The 20,923-nt window shown below is 40.0% G+C and overlaps 1 protein-coding gene across 4 annotated transcripts; it reads left to right on the top strand.

Annotated features, from left to right (window-relative positions):
* The first annotated feature begins 418 nt into the window (after positions 1-418).
* LOC118266885 (uncharacterized) lies at positions 419-19,943 on the top strand. Of its 4 annotated transcripts, XM_035580495.2 has the most exons (5): positions 772-790; positions 10,950-11,068; positions 12,013-12,109; positions 14,124-14,297; positions 14,422-19,943. In XM_035580495.2, exons 2-5 carry the CDS (start codon positions 11,048-11,050, stop codon positions 15,351-15,353), a joined length of 1,224 nt encoding a protein of 407 aa, XP_035436388.2. In that variant the 5' UTR covers positions 772-790; positions 10,950-11,047; the 3' UTR covers positions 15,354-19,943. The 4 variants fall into 4 exon arrangements, with proteins under 4 accessions (XP_050558815.1, XP_050558816.1, XP_035436388.2 ...); XM_050702858.1 differs by lacking the exon at positions 10,950-11,068 and having other exon boundaries at positions 419-790; XM_050702859.1 differs by lacking the exon at positions 10,950-11,068 and having other exon boundaries at positions 725-870.
* The last annotated feature ends 980 nt before the right edge of the window (positions 19,944-20,923 follow it).

Here is a 20,923-nt window from a genome sequence, read left to right as displayed (position 1 = left end):
TCGGTCGCGTGACAGTCGCCTACTGCTCGATTAGTTGCCAGCACCAGTGATCTCCATGCAGGGAACTATCGAGAGACAAACTATTAAGCTAACAATATCCTACAATTTTTAACATCATTCACTTTTCAGAGAAAATTAGACTAGGCCACCGGCCGACACTAGATCGAGATTGAATTAAGACTTGAATATAATTTAATTGGCTGCAAGAATGAGGGCACCTAATGACTAACTTGCCATCTATCTAGTTAACTGTTAAATTCTTACGAACATTAACAATACTGTACATAGCTGAGTAAACTCAGTCAATAAAATAGCGACATTTCGAGAACGATGTTTGCCTTTACGGTTCGTTACAACGTGCAGTAGTGTAGCACTACAATAAATATAGAGCGTTATCTGAACATGTTATCTAAATAGTGCAATCAGTGCACGTATGTGGAGTGTATCAGGCGGGCAGGCGGGCAGGCGGGCAGGCGGGCAGGTCGCATCCGAGCGATCGCTAACTCGCTCCAGTGGAGGCGGCGAGGGAAGCGAGGGAAACGGGTCAGTGTGCGCGGCAACTGGGTCAGGGCGGATGCACCACCGCGGCCGCGCTCGGCCTCGCTCGGCGGTGTTCGGCTCGCTCCGGCGGCGCATGCGTGCGGCCCCCATCGATCGCCGCCCACGCGGCGCAGCGCCGCTCAAGTGCTCCGCGAGTCGCGACGCGAGTCCCGGGCTTGGCCCTCAACGATGGCGGCGTGAGCGCGCGCCGCCCGCGGCCTCCGGCGGACATGCCGCGATGGCCAGAGAGGTAACCGAGACGCGACCGGCGCCCTCCGCCGCCTCCGCCCTCTTATGTAACCGGTGATCGCTGACACGCCCGGAGACATGGTGACTATCACCTCGTCGCTCGCCGCACGCCCCGCGCTCTCTGACCCGCATAGCGCGCCGCATCGTGCCACGCTTGACCCCTCGAGACCTATCCCTGGGCTAGGCCTCTTAGTTACCGTTACAGAAACCGTCGCCGTCCTCTAGAGATCATAGAATAGAGCCTCATCCTGTGCATCGCAGTGGTACCTAGTGGTGAAGAGTGTGTGTTATGTCTAGTTATGTACTGCGGCGGGGATCTGCCCTGATGTCGGCAGCGAGGCACGTAAGCGTGCGGCAGTGCCGCAGCCGGTGTCCCCTTCGCTCGCGTGCCGCTGGCCATGCGTCCGTCTCGCTCACTCTGCTGTACAGCGGTACTGCACATGCAGTCTGCGTTAATCAGAATCTGTGCCAACCTACGGTGTTCATTACAAGGAATTGTCTAAAACAAACTTTACATGAAATCAATACATCCCAGTTATACCAGCCACACGCCTGTTACCTATGTGATTTATAGTCTACATATACATTGCCCATACCTACAAGGATATGGTAGATACATTTTCTATTAAAAGTATTAAATAAGTAGACGTTATAACAAATAATTGACGTGTCTGTTGGTTGAGCACATGCGTAGCACACTCGTAGCAGGACGTAGCAGGTCCGTAGCACACAGTTGTAGCATTGCGTAGCCCGTAGCTTAGTGATGTTATTTATAGATTTTTGCTAGAAAAAGGTAAAATCCCGTATTATTATGTTACATGCATGTCATACTGTACAAATGCCGCCTCGAAGTGTATACAATGCTGTAATACATATGATATAATTATGTATAATATCGGCCTATAACTGTCCCACCGCAGGGCAGCGGCGCGTCTTCTCGCACTGGATAGTATGGAGTACACGCTATCTATAACCATTAAATAAACTTTGGAATAAAATATAAAACCACTAAGTAAGCATATTTTATGAAAGTTTTATGACAAACCGTACCGCGTGGGCTTTGGTCAGCACGATATTATACCGATGAGCTCGTGGAGGATGGAATAGTTTGTCACTTAACTAACAATATTAGATAACAATTTTACTGTAAATTATAACAGGTATTCACTATTCTTCAGTTAAGCTATTTCCGTACGTTTATAACTTCTTGCTATTTGGTAATTTTACCAGATTTTGGCCTTTAAGTAGCAAGTAGTAACTTATTGCAATGAATTTTCCTATACTCATATTACTTTCCAATTACCTCTCCAATTTTAAATTATGATTCGAGTTTGACTTACCTATACATTAAGCCATGAGGTTGCTCATATTTATAATAGTAACTTATTTTAATACCCTTCATGGTAGATAATTTTAAACTGTAATCTCCAACTCACTTGCCCATTGAGGAGATAATGATAAGCCCTCTTATGTAGAGGAGGTTCATAGTCCAGTGGGCTGTTTAAGGCAGTTGAGAAAGACGTACTTTCATGAGTTATTTTTATTTTCACGAGAATCAAACTAACTTTCCCACATAACCTTTGATGTTAATTATTGGAGCAATCATACGGAAATCGACCTTATGTCCTCGTGGTTAGAGATAATAAAACTTTAAAGCTCATTCTTAAATCAATAGGTAAAACAATTATATTGCGAATTATATTCATATGTTATGTGTTAGTCCGGAGCTGCGGACAACGTTACCGGGGCTCCGGTTCAAAACAGAAGAAGGAACGGGGTGGTTTTTAGTCAGTAAGAGTCTGACACTCCCTCTCGCCTCACCCAAGGCGGGAGAAGACATTTAGACAAGATGTTATCCCCACAAAAAACATGTTATGTGTTAGACTTGTATAAACTTGACTAGACATTAGGTCTACTTGGTTGCAATGTGTGGGCTCTGTTAGTGTGGGTTTCCCACACGTGTTCGTTGACAGGCTTATACTCGTATACATAGAATATTTAATTTCACAGAAGTTTGGAAAGAACGTCATAGTTTATGTTTACCTCATTATAAGCACATAACAATATTTATGCTATATTTACTTACAATTAAAATACCCATATTTTAAAGTAAACTTTGTGGTTTTGAAAAACTGACGACAAGCAATATATTTGTGTAGTTCTATAGTAACGAGGTTTTGAATTCGTATTTCGTATAGTCCTTCTATTGCACATTTAACCATTTGTAATATAAGTAGGGTCTTATTACCATACACTGAGAAACCACGTTTTCATCAAAAATATCAAAAAGCCCTCTAATACCCACCTTCCCATTATGCAATCAAATCTCGCTCTTATTTACCAATATTTAAAACAGCAGTTTGAACAGGTGTAGTATCTTCAGACGCTATGGAACTTCGGTAAGTTTTCTTATTTGTCCTGCGACTTGTTTATTACATTCATTGTTTATTTCTAGATCTTGTTTTAACTGATGCTGACCTTTAAGAGGTGAACCAAGAAATTAAATACCTTTTCTTAGGCCAATAACATGTATCTTCTATGTCAGTGCCACCAGTAAGAGTCTCACAGCCTCTAATTCGTCTTCCCCAGACAAAAGGGCTCTATAAGGTCTCCTTGGGGTGAAGAAAACATGTCATGTAAAGACACAAACTGTATTTTTATATCAGAAACAATGTTCCATTAGTTTCTTGACAAGATTGATAATATAAATAACAAGATTGACTTGACAAAATGGCTAACTCACGTAATTGTTTGACGAGGAACTGGACTAGTTTCAATCAATTATAAACATAAATTAATTTAATATTTCTCACAAAAGTTATAGTAAAAAGATTGATAATATTAATAAAAGTAGTAATAAGACTCAAGAAGACAATAAAATCTTAATTTTCTACATCAAAAATAACGAAATGTTTTAAACATAAGTAGATGCTAGCACGTGTTTCTGTAATGTGGTCAAAACTTTCATTATAAAGGTTTTCACACAACATAATTATTATTACAAACCAAATTATTTGTGTCCACAACAGTCCACTAGTGAAGAATTAAACTAAAAATATCACATCGCTATATATAGAGCACAAAGCTTAGCAGAAAGATAAGTACAATCTCCGTTCATCTCAATTTAAAGTCGGCCGCAGGACGGATTTAATTTTTCTTATCAGGATCTCTGCTAAATAATATTTTATCGCCCGTTTTCCGTTGGAAAATTTGTCCGAAAATACAATATTATTTTTGGATGGCACTTTGTATTTTAGATGTTTAGATGTATGTATTGTTGTGTATATTAATGTGCTGTTATTGCATACTGCTATTTAGTTAAAAAGCGAGTTGTCACTAATACGATTAATTATGTTTTATATAAAAGTATCAATGGAGTGACATATTAGACTAAAATGTAATATTTGAGTACCATATTAATTTTCAAGTAAATTTCTTGTAACACAGCTACGTTAAACAATAATATTTATTTTTAATTGATCCCAGGATCAAATTAACAATTCCATTGTCAAGAACATAATAATCTTTACATTAAAATATGTACAACTAACAGAGGCGTTTCGGAAATCCTCTAAATATCGATTCCCAAGCGGCGAGGCTCACTCGAGATCCTTTTAATTCCTTCGTTTAAGCATTAATCTCCTCATAAAGTCCCCTCCCCGAAGACAGTGAGGAGGGCAGAGGAACCCAGCGTTCCTTTAAATTAAAATGATGGGAAATCGATGATTATTATCAGTTTTATGTCAGCGGGTGATAGCGAGCCCGTTATTAAATGGACTTGAGAAAGTATTTTAATTTAAGACGTGACCTGTCATGCTGGCCGCTCTCGAGGTGCTTGTCTCCGGCGCACGGCAACTGATTCACGATTTTAGTAATTGGTAATGTGAATTGTATGATCCTTTAGCTACTTGTTAAAAAAAATACTCGGTTACTCATGTTTAATATACCCAATTAATAAATTGTAACAGTTAAGAGTAGCTGTTAATTTGAGTTTAAAAGTATTCATGAATGTAAAACACCTGCCAAGTGTCTTGTATTACTTTATTCGATCTAGATGAATGTTATATTAATCACTAACCAATAAAATCTTACGATAGTATCTAACTACATAATATACATCCATATCTTATCTTTATGTCAACCAAACATCAGTTCAATAGCTCATCCAACTAACTGACAAACTCCAGCGAGTATGTTGAGTGATGTTTGTCTAAAAGTGCACCTCACCCATTATAACCAAGCTCAGCAGCATAATTTAATCAAAGCTGCCCCAGTTCCCGTGTAGATCAATAGTCTGGCGATATTATTTGACTACTGAATAAATTTAGCTGACCTGACTGATCTAGTCTCTTGCGAACCACTGATAGATATTTTATAATTCACACCTATTGTGGTGATATTATTATTGGTATATTTGATTGTGAGATTTAATCAGATGAGCTGATTATTGAAAGGATATTTAGCATAACAACTATCGAAAATCTTAAGACTTATTTCATCTTTTTCTACGCATTACTAGCACTCGTTATTGGAGGTGTTGACAAATGAAGCGATATTATGCATAATGAAACTGGTGCTATTTTTTTTTTGTTTGTCGCTGGTATTTGTATAAAGTTTGTTTTCATTGAATACGATTACGAAGCAATGTTTACTACAAGATTGTTCGTTGCAATTTTATAATACTATCATATGGATGGATAAGCACAGTGACATAGAAATATCTAAGTCATCTCTAACAATCTCTTACTTTCATCTATATGAAAAGAACATGCATCTCTTTTCTGCAATCGTGAATACCGGCATTATATACTCATACAAAGTATATTATAGATAGTAAAGTACGTGAATAAAGTTATTTCCTTCATAAGAAAACTTACTAGAAGTTAAAACACATGTTCTATGCTCATTTTATTGTGAATGTTTAAGAAAATGCTTGTCAGTTTCAACTTTCAACAACTATTCACAGTCTTATAAAATCATATATTATAAAAACAAACTGTGCAATGTATATACTAGATTGCCAGTACTTCGCTGCTCATTTACCCTCGTGGAGGGTCGTCGTAAACCGTTGCAATTTATGTCACTTGGGGTAGGTGTTACCTGAGTTACATTCATAATATACGAATTATGTAATTACAAAAGAAATAAGAGATTGTTGTTATTTCATAGATTGTTTAGAGATTAGCCTCTTCTTCTCTTAGTAAAAATTCTCTTCTAAAAATGGGTTAGTAAAATAGAAGTCAAATTGGAAAACTCATTTTTAAATTAATGGTATTTTTTACACGAATGATAAACGCTCACATCTCCATTGCTCTATCCCAGTCGTCATTCAAAGACGTTGGTTCATGAATCCGGCCCACGCCGCTAACTTCATGTTATGATACGTTTATTAATTAAACATAATACCAAATCACGTTTGAATCCCCGAAGGACAAAGCAAAGGTGCGCACACCCACACACTAACACCAATTAATTAAAACAACTTAAGAACCTTTATCACACAACTTCGTGGGAAGTATTCAACCTTATTGGTATTTATTTACAATTTTCTTCAGATGTTCCAACATCAGAAAGATCAGGGACTTTAGACGTTGCAAGGAATCTGCGTGGGTTTGCTTACAACCCACATTGTTGTTTCTTACCTGTAATAATAATTTATAATGAATGCAAAGGTCTTGAATGAAATTATGATAATAATAGTGATAATATCATTCATTCATTCGTTCATTAATTTATTCACACAATACAAGTATTATGTTATGACAGTTTTCTGCGAGGCCAAGACTATAACTTCGGGCAAGGCGACCCATTCGAACCAGAGCAGCCAAATTAGGGGACAAACAATGTGGATACTTTAATAATGAAAAGAAAATATAAAACGGTATCATGATGTTATTACATTATTATCAGCAAATCTGTTGATAAACTGTTGTTTTATGTTCTTGCTCACCTTACGAGCTTACCATCACATACTTGACGGCCCACATGTATTGTTACTCTGTAAATGTCAAGCATTAACTCGTAAGGTCACAGTAACACTTGTTTTGGTAACTTGAACGATCAATCAAGTACCCAGAGTGGGTAGGCAGTAGGTGTTTGTGTTTACATAATACTGTAATCGTTCGAGTAATTACTATATACTTCTATGAAAGCATATTAAAGACTTCAATTGTTCGTAATATAATACAGATTTAACTTCGAAGAAGATCTCATAGATTTTTGAATAAGAAATAATATATACAGAATTGCAGCTTCCTAATTAATGCAATTATTTCATGCGTAATACTTAGTTAATACCTTTAATAATCATAAGAGAGGAAGCTGTATGCAGCCTGCCTTTTTTAAATTGATCTTTGGGGATAGATAAAACATTTGACATTTGTAAAAATATAAGTACTTACCTAACCTAAATGTATGTAACTGACAAAATATAATTTATATTATATTTTCAACAGAAGTAGTAGTCTGTATAACAGTATACAGAAGTAATGTTATTGCGTGTTATAAGGAAGGTAGATCTGGAGATAACAGGTTCTAATTGAAAGGTCAGCGCAGCGGTGTCTGGTTGATTTGACGTAAAGTTCAACTACATCATACATTGATCTTTACATAACCATAAACATATGTACACTGTACATAAGCAAGTAGAAAATAGAGTGGACATTTAACAGTGTTAGGTTGATATAATTTGTCTGCATTGTCAATTTATACAATTAAATCCAGGCTTGTCGTTTATGTAGTAAATGACACAGAGCTAGTCAGATAATTCTTGATTCAAAACCTTAATTATACAACGTGTAACAAAAAGGGGGTATACATATCAATTGCACGGTTTCTAGATAACATAACAAACGACACAGGAAGGGTTTTTTAAACTCATGTTTTCATGGTACCAAGTTATGAATTTTTCAAATCGCGCCGACGCGCGAATCAAAATTAGGTAGACAGGTCCTAGGCGATCAGATTGACAGAAGAAATGTTTCGTAATATTAGCGAGTGACCCATGTAGTGTTGTGACATGTTTGTATGATTTGAAATCAAGAACTATGCGATATCAAGTATTTGGTACTATTTTTTTTAAACGTATTTTAAGCTGAAACTTCGTGTGGAGATTCTATTCAACCTGTATTCATCAGCGCTTCTTGATGTATATGGGTATTTTGTTACACGTTGTATATGCATAAATGCTAGTTTCTAATGGAGCCAGTTAAGGGTGGAACTGGAGACTCGTAATTTTATTTAATTTTGTTGTACAATACATTAAAATGTACATCAACTTCTAAAATATTTTTTGATAGACAGAATATTTGCAAAAAGACGAATAGATGCAACAAAAGAATACACTGTTCGAAAACTTCACAAGTTTAGCGAAGACAGTTAACCTTGTGAGACGGTGAAGTGGTCTCCGCGACGAAGGCTTCTATTTTAGAGGGGCGGCCTTGCTCCCCTTCTGTCCAACACTACATACGTTCTGAATTTCAGATATTTTAGAGTCGGATATGAGAGGTCGTTTAAAACGGCATTGTTTGTTAGTCATGACTCAATATTTTGTCATATTAACGCTTGGTAGTCGATGGGAATGTTCATGTGGTACATTATTGGCTAATTTACACCCAGAACTTTTTTAAATTATGTACTCAATGTTTGTGCCAGATAATTCGATTAGGTTCATAATCAGTAGCCCTTACACCTACAGAAAGGCCTTGTTACTCGTCAGTTTGAAATGGTCAGTAACAAAAATGATAAAAGGTCAAATAAACAAAAACAATCGAAATGAATAAATCCCGTGGTTTAATGTTGTTTATTGTTCTTGTCTTTATTTCTTTCTCCTGACCTTTTCCCAACTAGATTGGGTCGCCATTGAATTGTAACCATAATCACTTGAATGTCATTATTTTATATGGAGCTACTTGAACTTCACAAGTCACTAGGGGTCATACAAAGAAGGACCCGGTGCATCCTTTAAGTGCAGATGGTGGCCACCGAGGAAGTTTTAGTGAAGTGAAAATCCCACACTCCCTTTTATCCCCCAAAAAGCTAGGCGCCTTTTGAAGGTTTCCTCCCGTCAACAAAAAAAGGGGTGATAAAAGAACTAAAATTCACATACACAATTTATTTAGAACCAGAACAACAATTTGTGGTCGATACAAAGAAATCGAACCCACGAAACATTGCGCTGATTGTCTAACCACTGCGCCAACTGCAACGCAAGCAGCTATGTACAAACGTGGTAGGTGATTGCGGGACAAAATGTGGTGTATTTACAAAATATCTCTGAAAAAGTTTGACAGTTAATAAAACCGCATTCGATTGATAGACAGAACATTTTTTTGGCATATAACAGTATTTACTGAAACGTATTTATTAAATTCCTAGAAATCATATACACGCTGTATTCAACCGAAATATCAATATTTAGTTATTTGAAAAAAATATTCGGTAAAAATAATTTTCAGAATATTTTTTTTCAGTGTTTCTTTTTTCATTCGTACTGATTTTCCTAGTTCTCTTAATCAATATTGTAAAAAAAAAATTGGCAAAATATTACACGGAACTTTAGGAAAACAAACATACTTAACGCCAGCCCTTCAAACGCTTACCAAAAAGAGAATAACCTTAAAGGCTTTAAAATTAGAAGGCGCAAAGTCACGATATGACATTCCCGTTAACGTGACAGTTCACGTGGGCCGTAACGCCGTAACTCCGCCGTAATTACGGTTAATCCGACGTTATTAACGCGTGTAACGCGTGCACGTCACGTTATTGTAACGCCTCCGTTATATTAAAGAAGTATTAAAAAACGATAAATTTTGGCTGAATAACATGAAAAACATTATAAGCACCGAAGGTTTATTTTTCTAAAACAAACTCTGATATTAGAGATAAAAGTGTAGATTACTGTATTATCCGTCCCCTGTAAACAGGAATTAGTTTTTGTATGATTAACTGATCATAAATATCGACTTAACACCGTAGATTAGAAGGTTTACTTAAGTCATTGTTATTATGGACAAAGTTATTTAAATTACATTCTTATGAACCTTTATCATAGCAATAATAATTATATAAAACAAGAATAAAACCTAATCTTAATTATTCCTATTTAAAACATCGATACAATGATTGCTACAAACTTATTTCGTAGCACCGTAGCTTCGTAGCAGGCGTAGCACTCTCGTAGCCGTTATAAGACGTAGTTACTCTAATGTTTTTGACTCAGAATGTTATGTTATGTTTTATTAGGACATCTATATTGTTTAAATTTTATTCTTAAAACTTAATTCAGATATGCATAAATCACTGGTAAAATGTAATTAACAGTTTAAAATGTAAATAAACTCGTTAATCTTGATCCGATTTAGAAGTCATATTAAAAGGGCTACCATGTTAAGACTGTTGAGACGTAATATTGAAAAATAGAGGTTATTACTCCGGCTTAGTGCATGATCGAGATTTCGACCGCGACATGACCTATCATTCCGTAGTATAGCGTAGCACACGGCTACGACATTCGTAGCACCGTAGCCAGAACGTGCTGTGAGCAAAGTAATCTATTTATGAATGTTTACTGGTTGTATGATATATTTTAAAATGTTTTATGTTATTATGCTGATGCCAAAGACGATATTCACTCGAATTATATAACGAGAAAGGTAATAATGTGAAGAGGTGAATGTCTATCGATGTAACCCGAAGCTATATTTTACGACGCTACGTACCCATTCGCCGTTATTAGGTACCGCTTGTACTAGTGCTACCCTCGCAACTTCCGCGAGTAGCCACAACCTCTATACTGCACGTAGCGTCCATTACTCTTATACTTAACAACTAGATTGTACGTTTCGAGAAGGCTTTCGTATTCGATGAACTGTTGTTCCTGCCAAAAGTGCATCATCGGGATCACTAATTTCAAGATCTTACGGCATCAAGAGATTACGGGTGAGCGCTGCAGTGCGGGGCCCGGGCGAGCGCGGGGTGGGGCGTGCAGGGCGCGGGGGCGAGCGGGCGGCGGGGCGCGGGGGCGGGGCGCCGCGACCCGGTCACGTCTCGCGCCCAGTGCGGCCGCGGCGCTCCGCCGGCGCGCACCGCGCCGCCCGCCTCCCTTCTATTCAATATAACCTCTATTTGCACCGTGCGATATCCTAACTTGAACACTCTAGTGCTCATTGCATACATATATTTTATTTTTAATAACCGTATTTGTTGTGGTGACGCGTGTTTGAACTTTTTTACGAACGAGTGAGTGAGTGAAGTAAAAATGATAGTCGAAATACAGGAGGTATGTTTGTCGGATCCACTGGAAGCTATCGCGCGCTCGTATATCGTATCGTAATAGGATGACACCGGCGCGCCGCCCCTATCACTACGTCTAATGGATTTTTTACGAGCGCGAGCACGTAGACGGTAGTGTGCACCGGACGCAGCGACCTTTACTGCAATCGGCAGTTTATCGCAACAATTTGATAACAATTGAAAAGAATCAGAGGGAACGATTTGTTGGGTCGGCAGAGAGCGGGGTATTTGATGGTAACATCGCGCGAATTTTTGAGATGAAACTTTTTTAATGGCTCAGAAGTTTCCAAGTCCCAGTCTAGATTAAAGATCGTGCAGGGCGGTGATGTCAGTGGGTCAACGCACAGTGCGTGCGGGGCGCGGGGCGCGCGGGGCGTGTCAGCGGGGCGCGCGGGGTACACGAGGGCGCGCGGGGCGGGTGGAGGTCGCTCGGGCGTTGCACCGCTGCAGCCAGTGCAGGCGCTACGGACGACCGCTACGCACTACGTAGACGGCTACGCCGTAGCCCCTGGGGCGTAGCATAGTTGTAGTATTTTACTGTATGATGCGATTAATTTGTATTGTCTAGTAACGAATGAACAGTTTAGTGCTATCATTAGTTTTACCTGAACATATGTTTTAAGAAGTACTGATGACTTGCAATAATTTGATTTATATCTTCGATTACGATCGAATGATAAGAGTTACATATCAGTCGATAATATTTAACAAGTACATGATTAGCTATGAGATATTATAAAATAATGGAATCAAATGGTATGTATAGAAAACTTGTGACTATTCATATACCAATTCCTATTAATTCTAATCATCTTTTATATTTTTTTCTTCTGTCGCTTAAAGAAACGAAGGACGTTATTTCGTGATTACAGTTTTTCAAGATAAGACACGTGGTTATAAGATATTTACCGGTTATTTTAATATTTTCAGGAGGTCAGAGGAAAGAGGCCTTTCAAGATATGGGACAGTTCAAGGAACGTGAGGAAGGGACTGGTGGTCACTAGCTTCGAGGAGTTAATTCACAGAGGTCAGTACCCTGGCGCTGTGCACCCTGCCCCGTACGTTCCCTGGCCCTGGTTCACCCTAGTGACCTACAGGAGTCTAGCAGGGGACAGGGGAAGGACCTCGCCCACTTCACACATACATAGATTAGATAGGACAACAGGTTTACATCATTTTATGAAATTGTTTTATGTACTCGCGACAAACAATAGAGAATATTGGTGACATGCTTCTTGTAACAACATTTTTATTGAAATTAATTGATCTTTGCACAATTTTATCAATTAACTTTAACTTTTTTCTTTTATTATGCCTTTAGTCAGCTAAACAAACTATTATTCACGAATAGCTGTTAAACAAACTATTATTCACGTACAATACATGTCACTGTGATTATTCACTTTGTCGTAAAGAACAGTTTATTGTTTTAGCCAGTAATAACATGAGGGGGAAGCAGAGGTGTGCACATTGATGCGTATATTAAGCATTAAATCAACTTTTAGATAGTTATGTTATAAGTAACGATAAAACTCGAGCCTATAGCTACATTTGTAGTGCACTATTATCTAAAATTCGAATACTCGGCCAGGGCGCTTACTCTTGAAGCCAATCTCAATGTCAATGCAATTTCAATAAAATAATATCTCAATATTTATTCAATATCAAAACTATACAACACCAATTGTAGCTGTTAAAACAGTATTCAGGGAACGGAACATAAAGCCAAACTCAATACAATTTAGTTCATTCAATATTCACGCAATACAGATGCAATGGGCGCTAGTGTTGCAACTCAAGAGTACGAAATTTCACAATATCAGTGTCGATCGATCTGAATTGGATTCAAGAGTAAGCCTTGGTACTCGGCTATCGTACCTCTGCCTCACAACCATCTGACCAATGAGGCTGGTAAATAACAAAATAACAAACGAATCTGAAACTCCAAGTTCGGGAATCGTGTTTGCGAACACTCGACTCTCACAGACACGAATCGAATCAATTTATTGTTTATTTGTAAATTATAATTAAATAACATTGTCTTCTTGAATAAAAAAAAATATGATTAGCATATATCAAACTAACACTGTATAACATCAAAATAAGTTTTTAATTTTATAGTATTAGTTTGATAAAGTTTATAATAATATTTATTTGGTTAGGTATTTAGAAGTAGTATAGCTTCACTGAAGGATTGAAATACATTCAAAACTTGACTTTGACATTGACTTTGAAAAATCGGAAAGCAGTTTTTATGGTCGTTCGGTTTATAACCACTGACAGTACCAAAGATGATTCTGAAGTATGAATATTTTCAATAGTAATAATTATTCGTGATATGATCAGTATTAAGTTAGTAGTAGTTAAATTTAAAGAACTACATGTAAGTTGTACTACCCTTCAACCATAAATCACACAATACAGATATAAAACTGAGTCTCTTCATAAGTCCAGATACATTTAATTTTGTCGCAATCACGAGCTGTACAGATTCGACTAGAAATAAAAAATGAACACGGAATATTCCGGTGTCGTAATGTAATCGAGTGATCTGGTTTGATCGTCAATTAGCAGGAGAGCGCAGGCCGGCGTGCAGGTCAACCGCGTTACTCGCCCCACTGCACTCGCCTGACCTGTTTTCCACTCACCCCAGCTACTGGCGCTAGTCTGGACCAACTGTTGTACGGACAACTTGTCTCTCTGTACTTCGATGTTTTATATTTTATAGTCGTTTCCTAATATTTTACCTGTGTGCTGTTTAAACTAATATAGTGTCGGTACAATTACGGTTTCTCTTTTTAAAACAGTGGGATAGGAATTTCGTTTACCTATGTATGTGATTCTGGGATTTCTGGTTGAGTGAGTTTTCTGGTTCGTATTATTTCTGATTATAATATAAAACGAGTTGAAATATATTATCATAATGATACTTTACATATTATACTTAGGGAGTACTCGTTGGTCAAATTACGATATTACGTTACGTACATAGTAACGTTACAAGTTTAGCATGTAATATATTGAACTCCCTCCTCGTCCAGGCAAGGAGAAGTTATCGGTAGCGGCGAGCGAGCCGGTGCGGCTGGTGCTAGAGAGTGACGGCACGCAGGTCGAGGACGGCGAGTACTGGCGCACCCTCCCACCCAACACCGTGCTGCTGCTGTTGCGGCCTGGAGAGCGATGGTACCCCACGGGAGTCGACGTCATCAAGGCTGGTGAGTCATCCGACGTCAGCCTACCTACTTATTAAGTTGGGATATTTGATGATTTTTTATTTTGTCAATTATTTTACGGATCACACGAGGCAGTCGTTCAAACGGTAAATTATATTAATTCCAGCAATATCGGCGATACCAAAGATAGTATGCGAAACTATTCACGCACTCGAGTTGCACGATGAAACGCCTTCATGGAAGATCATGGACAACAAGGGGCGCGTCACGGTGGTGCTGCACTGGGACCAGCGGCCGCAGGCGTCGCCGGCCGCGCGCTCTCCCTCGCGCCAGCCCAAGCCCGACCGACGACCTTCGCTCGTCATCCAGACATCACTAGACAGGCCGCAGCCTGCGCCGCCACACATTACTGTCGTGAACCACGACGAGCCGGGCCCGGCGCCGCGCCGTCTATCGCGAGCACCCGGCTCGCTCGAGCAGCCAGGAGGCGTGCACGTGCACACAGCCGACTGCCGTGCCACCGCCTCGCCCGCACCGCTCGCGCGTCCACCGCCCGACGAGTGCGACTTCCACTGCTGCGCGTTGCACGAGGAAGGTCGTCGGATCGCCGTGCACAAGAGTGTCGCCACCTCGCCCATCCAGGACGCGCAGCCGCGCGCTTCGCCACAAGGTCGACCGAAAGGTCACGTGCGCTTTCTCGACGCGGAGTCAGCACGACGCGGCGACCGAGACTCTTCCGAGAGCGAAACAGAAAACACCCTCGTCGAGGACGAGGCTGTCACCTCCGAGAAATTTCTCCTTCTAATCGACCAGCTGAGCGTCGATCAGAAACGGCACCTCACCATCAAAGATATAGGCATCATCCTCGAGCGACTAAGCTCCAAAATCTTAGACGTGGAGCGCCTGGACCGAGAGTCGGAGTCAGACGACTGCTACAACTGGACGATCAAAGCAACAATCAGAGGCGATGCATTACGGGAACTAGGCGTTATCTACAATGGAAACTACTATGCGATCAGCGAGCACCCAGGGTACCGGGAGGAGAACGAGGAGGCCGGAGACGAGGGTGAAGAGGAAGAGGAGGAAGATAGGCTCTGATCGGGCCTGTGCGGCGCCGCCGTGCCCGCCGCCGCCGCCGCCGTGCGCACCGCGCTGTGCCGCATCGCCGCGCGCTGACCGGCCGGCCCGCCGCACTCCCGCTACACACCGCAGCCGAGCGCTACAACGCGTGAAAGCAATATTCGTTACTAAGGTTTCGTCGTAGATCCGGGCGAAACGACAGGATCGGCCCGCGCATGAAGACTCGGACGCAGTCCCAGTCGAGCCGCGGGCGCAGCAGTACGAGGGCAGCGCGCGCCGTCTGGCGGCCGCGGCGCGTCGCCAGCCGCAGCGCTCACGACGGATCTCCCGCCGAAGTGAATATTTAGAGACTTATATATGAAATTTGTCGCGGCCCTGCTTCGCGCCATGACCCGGTCGTGTCACCTGGCGGTGCAGGGTCGTACCCTAGTTAATAAATAGCGAAATTATTGTAAGTAAAACTGACTTCCTATCGATTACTAAGGTGATTACTTAAGTGTAAGCCGGTCGTGTGTCGAGGGCCGCCGCCTCGCTCGCATAGCGTACTGTGTATTATATATGCATCACCGGAACACAACATCAGCACAAATGTCTATCATCGAGGTTATTGTCAATGTTTTAGGTAATAAATAATAAATTGAAGGTGCGCGCCCGTCGCCACCGCTCCCCGTTCGTACCACGTTTGTTTCGTCCGCCGCACGGCTCTGCAGCGAGGTACTGTTCATGTCGGTCGCGGTGTCCGTGCGGCTACTACACATACTTCATTCAAAGTTGGCCTAATCTTGGGGAATAAGTTTCTGTATAAACTCATCATCATCATCGATGCATCCAGTAGTCGACAAAGTCTAAATATAAACACCAGAGTGTGAGACTCAATAACAATAAAATGATAGAGTTGTAGCGTATGAAGGAGCGGCTCGAGACCGCTGCACGTCACACACGCACGGAGGGAACGAACTTGCTCATGTATTCAGTAAACGTATGTATCGTACCGAGGAGTCGTGGCAGACACTATCGCCTGCGGACACACTGGGGACTACTAGGTTGCAGGTGACGACACGCCGGCCGCGCAGGCCGCGACATCGGGCGCGTGCGTCGGCGGCTCGCCTCAGAGCGATAGTACCAAAGAGAATGACGATGTTTCAGAGAGAATTCATTACATGAATAGATTTATATAAAATTATTATAATTAATAAAATTGAATGTTAAAAATAAAATGGTTGTATCTAAAATACGAATATACCTACCGTCATGCGTCAGTCATCTTGCTACATGGGTATTGGTAGTCGGTAAGTTGATTCTTGTATTTATTAGCTATATGGTATCGTAGTATTACTGTATAATGTTTTTAATTTTTGTATAGTACGGAGATCGTGGTGGTCACGCATTAATGTATAATATAAACAAACAATGTGGTTTCATAAGTTTTACAGCCGGGAGGCTTTCATATTGTATAGTTATTTAAGGTGTAATATTAACGATTATTATTGGATATTATTGAAGGAGTACGTGGATACACTTGTTTGTGATGAGGTACCGTGTCGTGTTTGTTTCGCGTGACCTATGTTACATGTTGGCGGGATCGCGGATGCGCGAGCTTTTTGGAACGTCTAGGAAACGAATCTCAGTCGCGTGGAATATAAATGAACAAACTGTGATTACTAACTGCATTTACATAAATGCCAACGTCGATTTAGCTAATAGAAGTGTCATCGTGTCCCAAATCGCTCGTGGGCCCACTGTCCGACATATACTTGTATATTATTTGTCATCGTATTTCTGAACGGTCTTTAAACATTCCGTTTGAGATTCATTCCTAAATTAACTATTTGTCAACGATCAATATATTTATATATTCGATAATATATATTATGAACCTATTTTCGTGAACCGAAAATATAAAATTTGATGTTTTGATACATTATTGGATAGAATTTGATTTTAAAGTTTGATATTGTGACTTGTCCTAAAGTTACTTAATTTTCAATTTACTATCGCTATTAAAGTTTAGGGGAAGCTGTAAGTTTCGTTAAAAAGTTTTCATAAAATAAGTGGCCGGGTTTGAAGTGGAAATGACTCCGATGTTCTCGTGTCTATGTTTCTGGCGCACCAGCGCTCCGTGCGCGCTGCGCGACACGAGTCACGTTCTGCAACGCTGTGCGCGTCCTCCCCGTCACGCTGCACGCAGCGAGCGTGCACGTCTAATGTCATACATTGTGACGTCACGCGAGCCCGATACTGTGACGTCGAGGACGGTCGCATGGCATCTCTTGAAGTTTTATATGGTAATACTGAGAGTTAGGTCTTCAATGTTATATGACTGCGATTATTCTTACGTTGTGTCTGTCTGAAGATGACTGTTGATTAATGAATTGTTTCAAGACAGACAACGCGCTGGTATGTAAATTGTAAGCTTTGAGTAAGTATAACAAAAGTCACAAACCTCAGTCAGTGGTAACAACAGCACAGTGACGTCACCCAGCGCGTGGTCTGCCTGGAGCACTGCAATACTATGTACATGCGCATGTGTGCGTGCTACTTTACGTTCACTTCTACATTTGTTTGTACAGCTAATGGTGAGTCTATGGAGTTACGATCCGTTACGCACATGATATTATATCTAGTTAAAATGTTCCGTTTTAATATTTTTATGTGTATAGGAGTAATGATAAATTGTAAAAATTGGTTTGTGACGCGTATGACCCGCGGTTGTAATTGGGGAGGCGGAGAGTAAGCAATGCAAGCTGTGCCGACACACACAGACAGACGTTACATCGGAATGTATCGAAGGTGAGGTTCACACGAGACAGGCGACGTTTGAGCAATAGTTGCATTGCTTAAGTCTTCGGTTGTTGTGTACAATGGTATTGTTGCATTGTCCATTCAACAGTGGCATATAAATCATAATAATTTAATTACTATCAGTTTGTGTTGCTAATTTATTAACATAACACTACATAACCTAAACATTTGCAATAAAGATAGTATTACGTTGACTTGCATCATTGTACATCTCGCGAACGTCTACAATAGTGGTGCCGGAGTGATGGAGTGTACGGCCGACAGATACTCGATAGTAATTGAATTATAGAGTTCCATGCCAGTAGAGCACTAGTTGCCTCGTGGTGTGGGTAATAGTTCCATGACTGAAATAATATTAAGTGTATCATCTCTAACTGTTGGACTGCATGTAACGACATTGTAGCTGGGGACTGAGCAGGGCGACCTTAGCAAATAACTATTTCATATTGTAGAACAAATAAATTAATTGGAAATATCCTTCGACGCAAGGAAGTGTGAATGTTGCTATATTGTGCTGTGGGAGCTAACAATTATCTGTGAAACAAACGAACGCCCGCTCGTCCTCGGAAACCTTCCCAAGTTGTATTACTTTCGGAATATACATACCTAAATAATGATTAGATAACTAATGATATATAAACGATAACAGAATTTTCGAAAAACACTTTCGTTTTCGAACCTCGTTTTTTATAGGCAAATAAATAGTGACGTCATTGTTTTTTAAGTGAGATTTTAAGATGGATATTGATTTGTAGCATTTCCTTGTAAGCCAATAAACACGGACATTAAGAATTATAAAATTGATCTTTTAGGATCATTGTAGTGGACGCCATAGGTAATGGTGTTACAAAATTGTACTATTTAACGTGAAATCTTTAAATATTATTCCTCGCATATTGAACCTGTGAAATCCAAATGTGGAATTGATGTACCTATAGCAGTGAACGCTTTGGTCCGTCTTCTGGGTTCTACGAGCATCTGTTACAACTCAGTAAACAGCTTAACTCGCAGTGAGCAGTATCGTGCGAACACAAATACGTAAACTATCCAATGTTACTTATTCGTACACTACATACCATTAGGGGACTCGTTGTAAACTTACGTGCCAAATCTCTTACGTTACGAGTTACGAACCATTGTCCAACTCCGTGACTTCGGCGTCAGCTTGTCGAATCCAACGTCAACCACCTTTGACTCGACTTAAGACTAGTGAATATGTTAACGTAACTTATACAATGGCGCTGCATTAGACACTGTGACGTCGGACGTACGCTGTAGTTTTATATAAAATGTCGAATACATGAAGTAGCAAGCTTCGGTGACGGGCTTCTAAGGCCTAGTCCCGGAGCCATAAGAATTGTTGTAACAATGTGCCAACTTATGAGTTAATGTAATATTAGTTAAGTTAGATATGGCACGTAAAAACCTTTGCAAACACAGTTGGAACTGTATTTTGAAGTGTGTAGCCTACACGATAAGAAATAGATTTCTTAAAAATATATTAATCTGTAAGCAATAGCCAAGGTTTTGGACAATTCAATCAGCACACACAAAAGACTTATACTATTGTAATACTTATCACACACATTGTTATACACTAAAGTAAAACATACTTCAAAATAAAGTTTCTCACTCCAGAATCGAAGCACGTAATGGCATCGATCACTCGTACATATGTAACCCGAGAACATTTATTTTTGTATTCACTCGACGAACGTGAGACAGATACTGGCTTCTGTTAAACACTCAATAATTACCCAAAAACTTCACTGCCACTAATTTAAAAATAAAAATATTGGAAACGAATGTTTGTTGTTTTATTTTTCTCACAACGTAACAAATACTACAATACCCACTTTTCATTAGTTATGCCACACCAGATAGTTAATTAGTTAGTTAGTAACAAAAGTAAGCAAAACTGTGAATATCCGAAAATCGAAAACCCATTGATTATTGATTTGTTAAACCATATAACGAGACTTAGGACTGCGATCGACCACCGAGTCAGTGACAGTCTAATAAAATACCTTTTTTATGGTATAAGCCGGTAAACGAGCAGACAACATCACCTGATGTTAAGCAATCGCTGCCGCCCATGGACACCCGAAACACCAGAGGTGTTACAAGTGCGTTGCTGGCCTTTTTGGGAAGATTGGGAAGCCCCCTTCCCAATCTTCCCAATTACTTGTGCCTCCGGTAGCCTCGATTACACAACCACACAATGCAAGCGTTGTTTCACGTCGGTTTTCTGTGAGACCGTGGTATGACTCCGGTCGAACCGGCCTATTATATACCGAAGCATGGCTCTCCCACACTAAGACACACCTAAATGAAAGAATAACACTTGAATCGACATGAAAGCCGACCGTATTTATAGATTTTGTTCACAAAATAGACACACACAAGTATGTCACATGATGCTGTAGACAGCAATATTGCAATATCTATTACAATCTAAGCCAAGAGATCAAATTCATTCATAGGAAGATAGTGTCGATATATAAAGCGGAAGTTGCAGCTCACTACAGTTTTAGTCGAACCTAGTATACAATATACATAGAATAACCTACTATAGAATGGATAGAGGACAAAAACTGCGAATTTTGTAAAGTCCTCTTTTGGAGACACAGACAATAACATGCTAATACGATGTGCACATGCAAAATATGTTTGTACAGTCTCACAAAAATGCACTGTAGATGACTTTGAATTAAGTATTTTAAGTAAGTGCCTGTTTGCACAGCGAAATAAGGTTTACCGGAATTTATTTGCAATTCGGAAGGAAT

Source organism: Spodoptera frugiperda, chromosome 23 (genome assembly GCF_023101765.2).
Source record: "Spodoptera frugiperda isolate SF20-4 chromosome 23, AGI-APGP_CSIRO_Sfru_2.0, whole genome shotgun sequence".
NCBI classification, from domain to species: Eukaryota; Metazoa; Arthropoda; class Insecta; order Lepidoptera; family Noctuidae; genus Spodoptera; species Spodoptera frugiperda.
This window is presented reverse-complemented; position numbering and strand designations above follow the sequence as displayed.

Bases quoted from the DNA above. Each gene is read 5' to 3' on its own strand.
- LOC118266885 (XM_050702858.1), top strand. From the start codon at position 434: ATGTGGAGTGTATCAGGCGGGCAGGCGGGCAGGCGGGCAGGCGGGCAG. The intron at 791-12,012 runs GTAACCGAGACG...TAATATTTTCAG, and splicing joins ATGCCGCGATGGCCAGAGAG to GAGGTCAGAGGAAAGAGGCC. The intron at 12,110-14,123 runs GTCAGTACCCTG...CTCCTCGTCCAG, and splicing joins CGAGGAGTTAATTCACAGAG to GCAAGGAGAAGTTATCGGTA.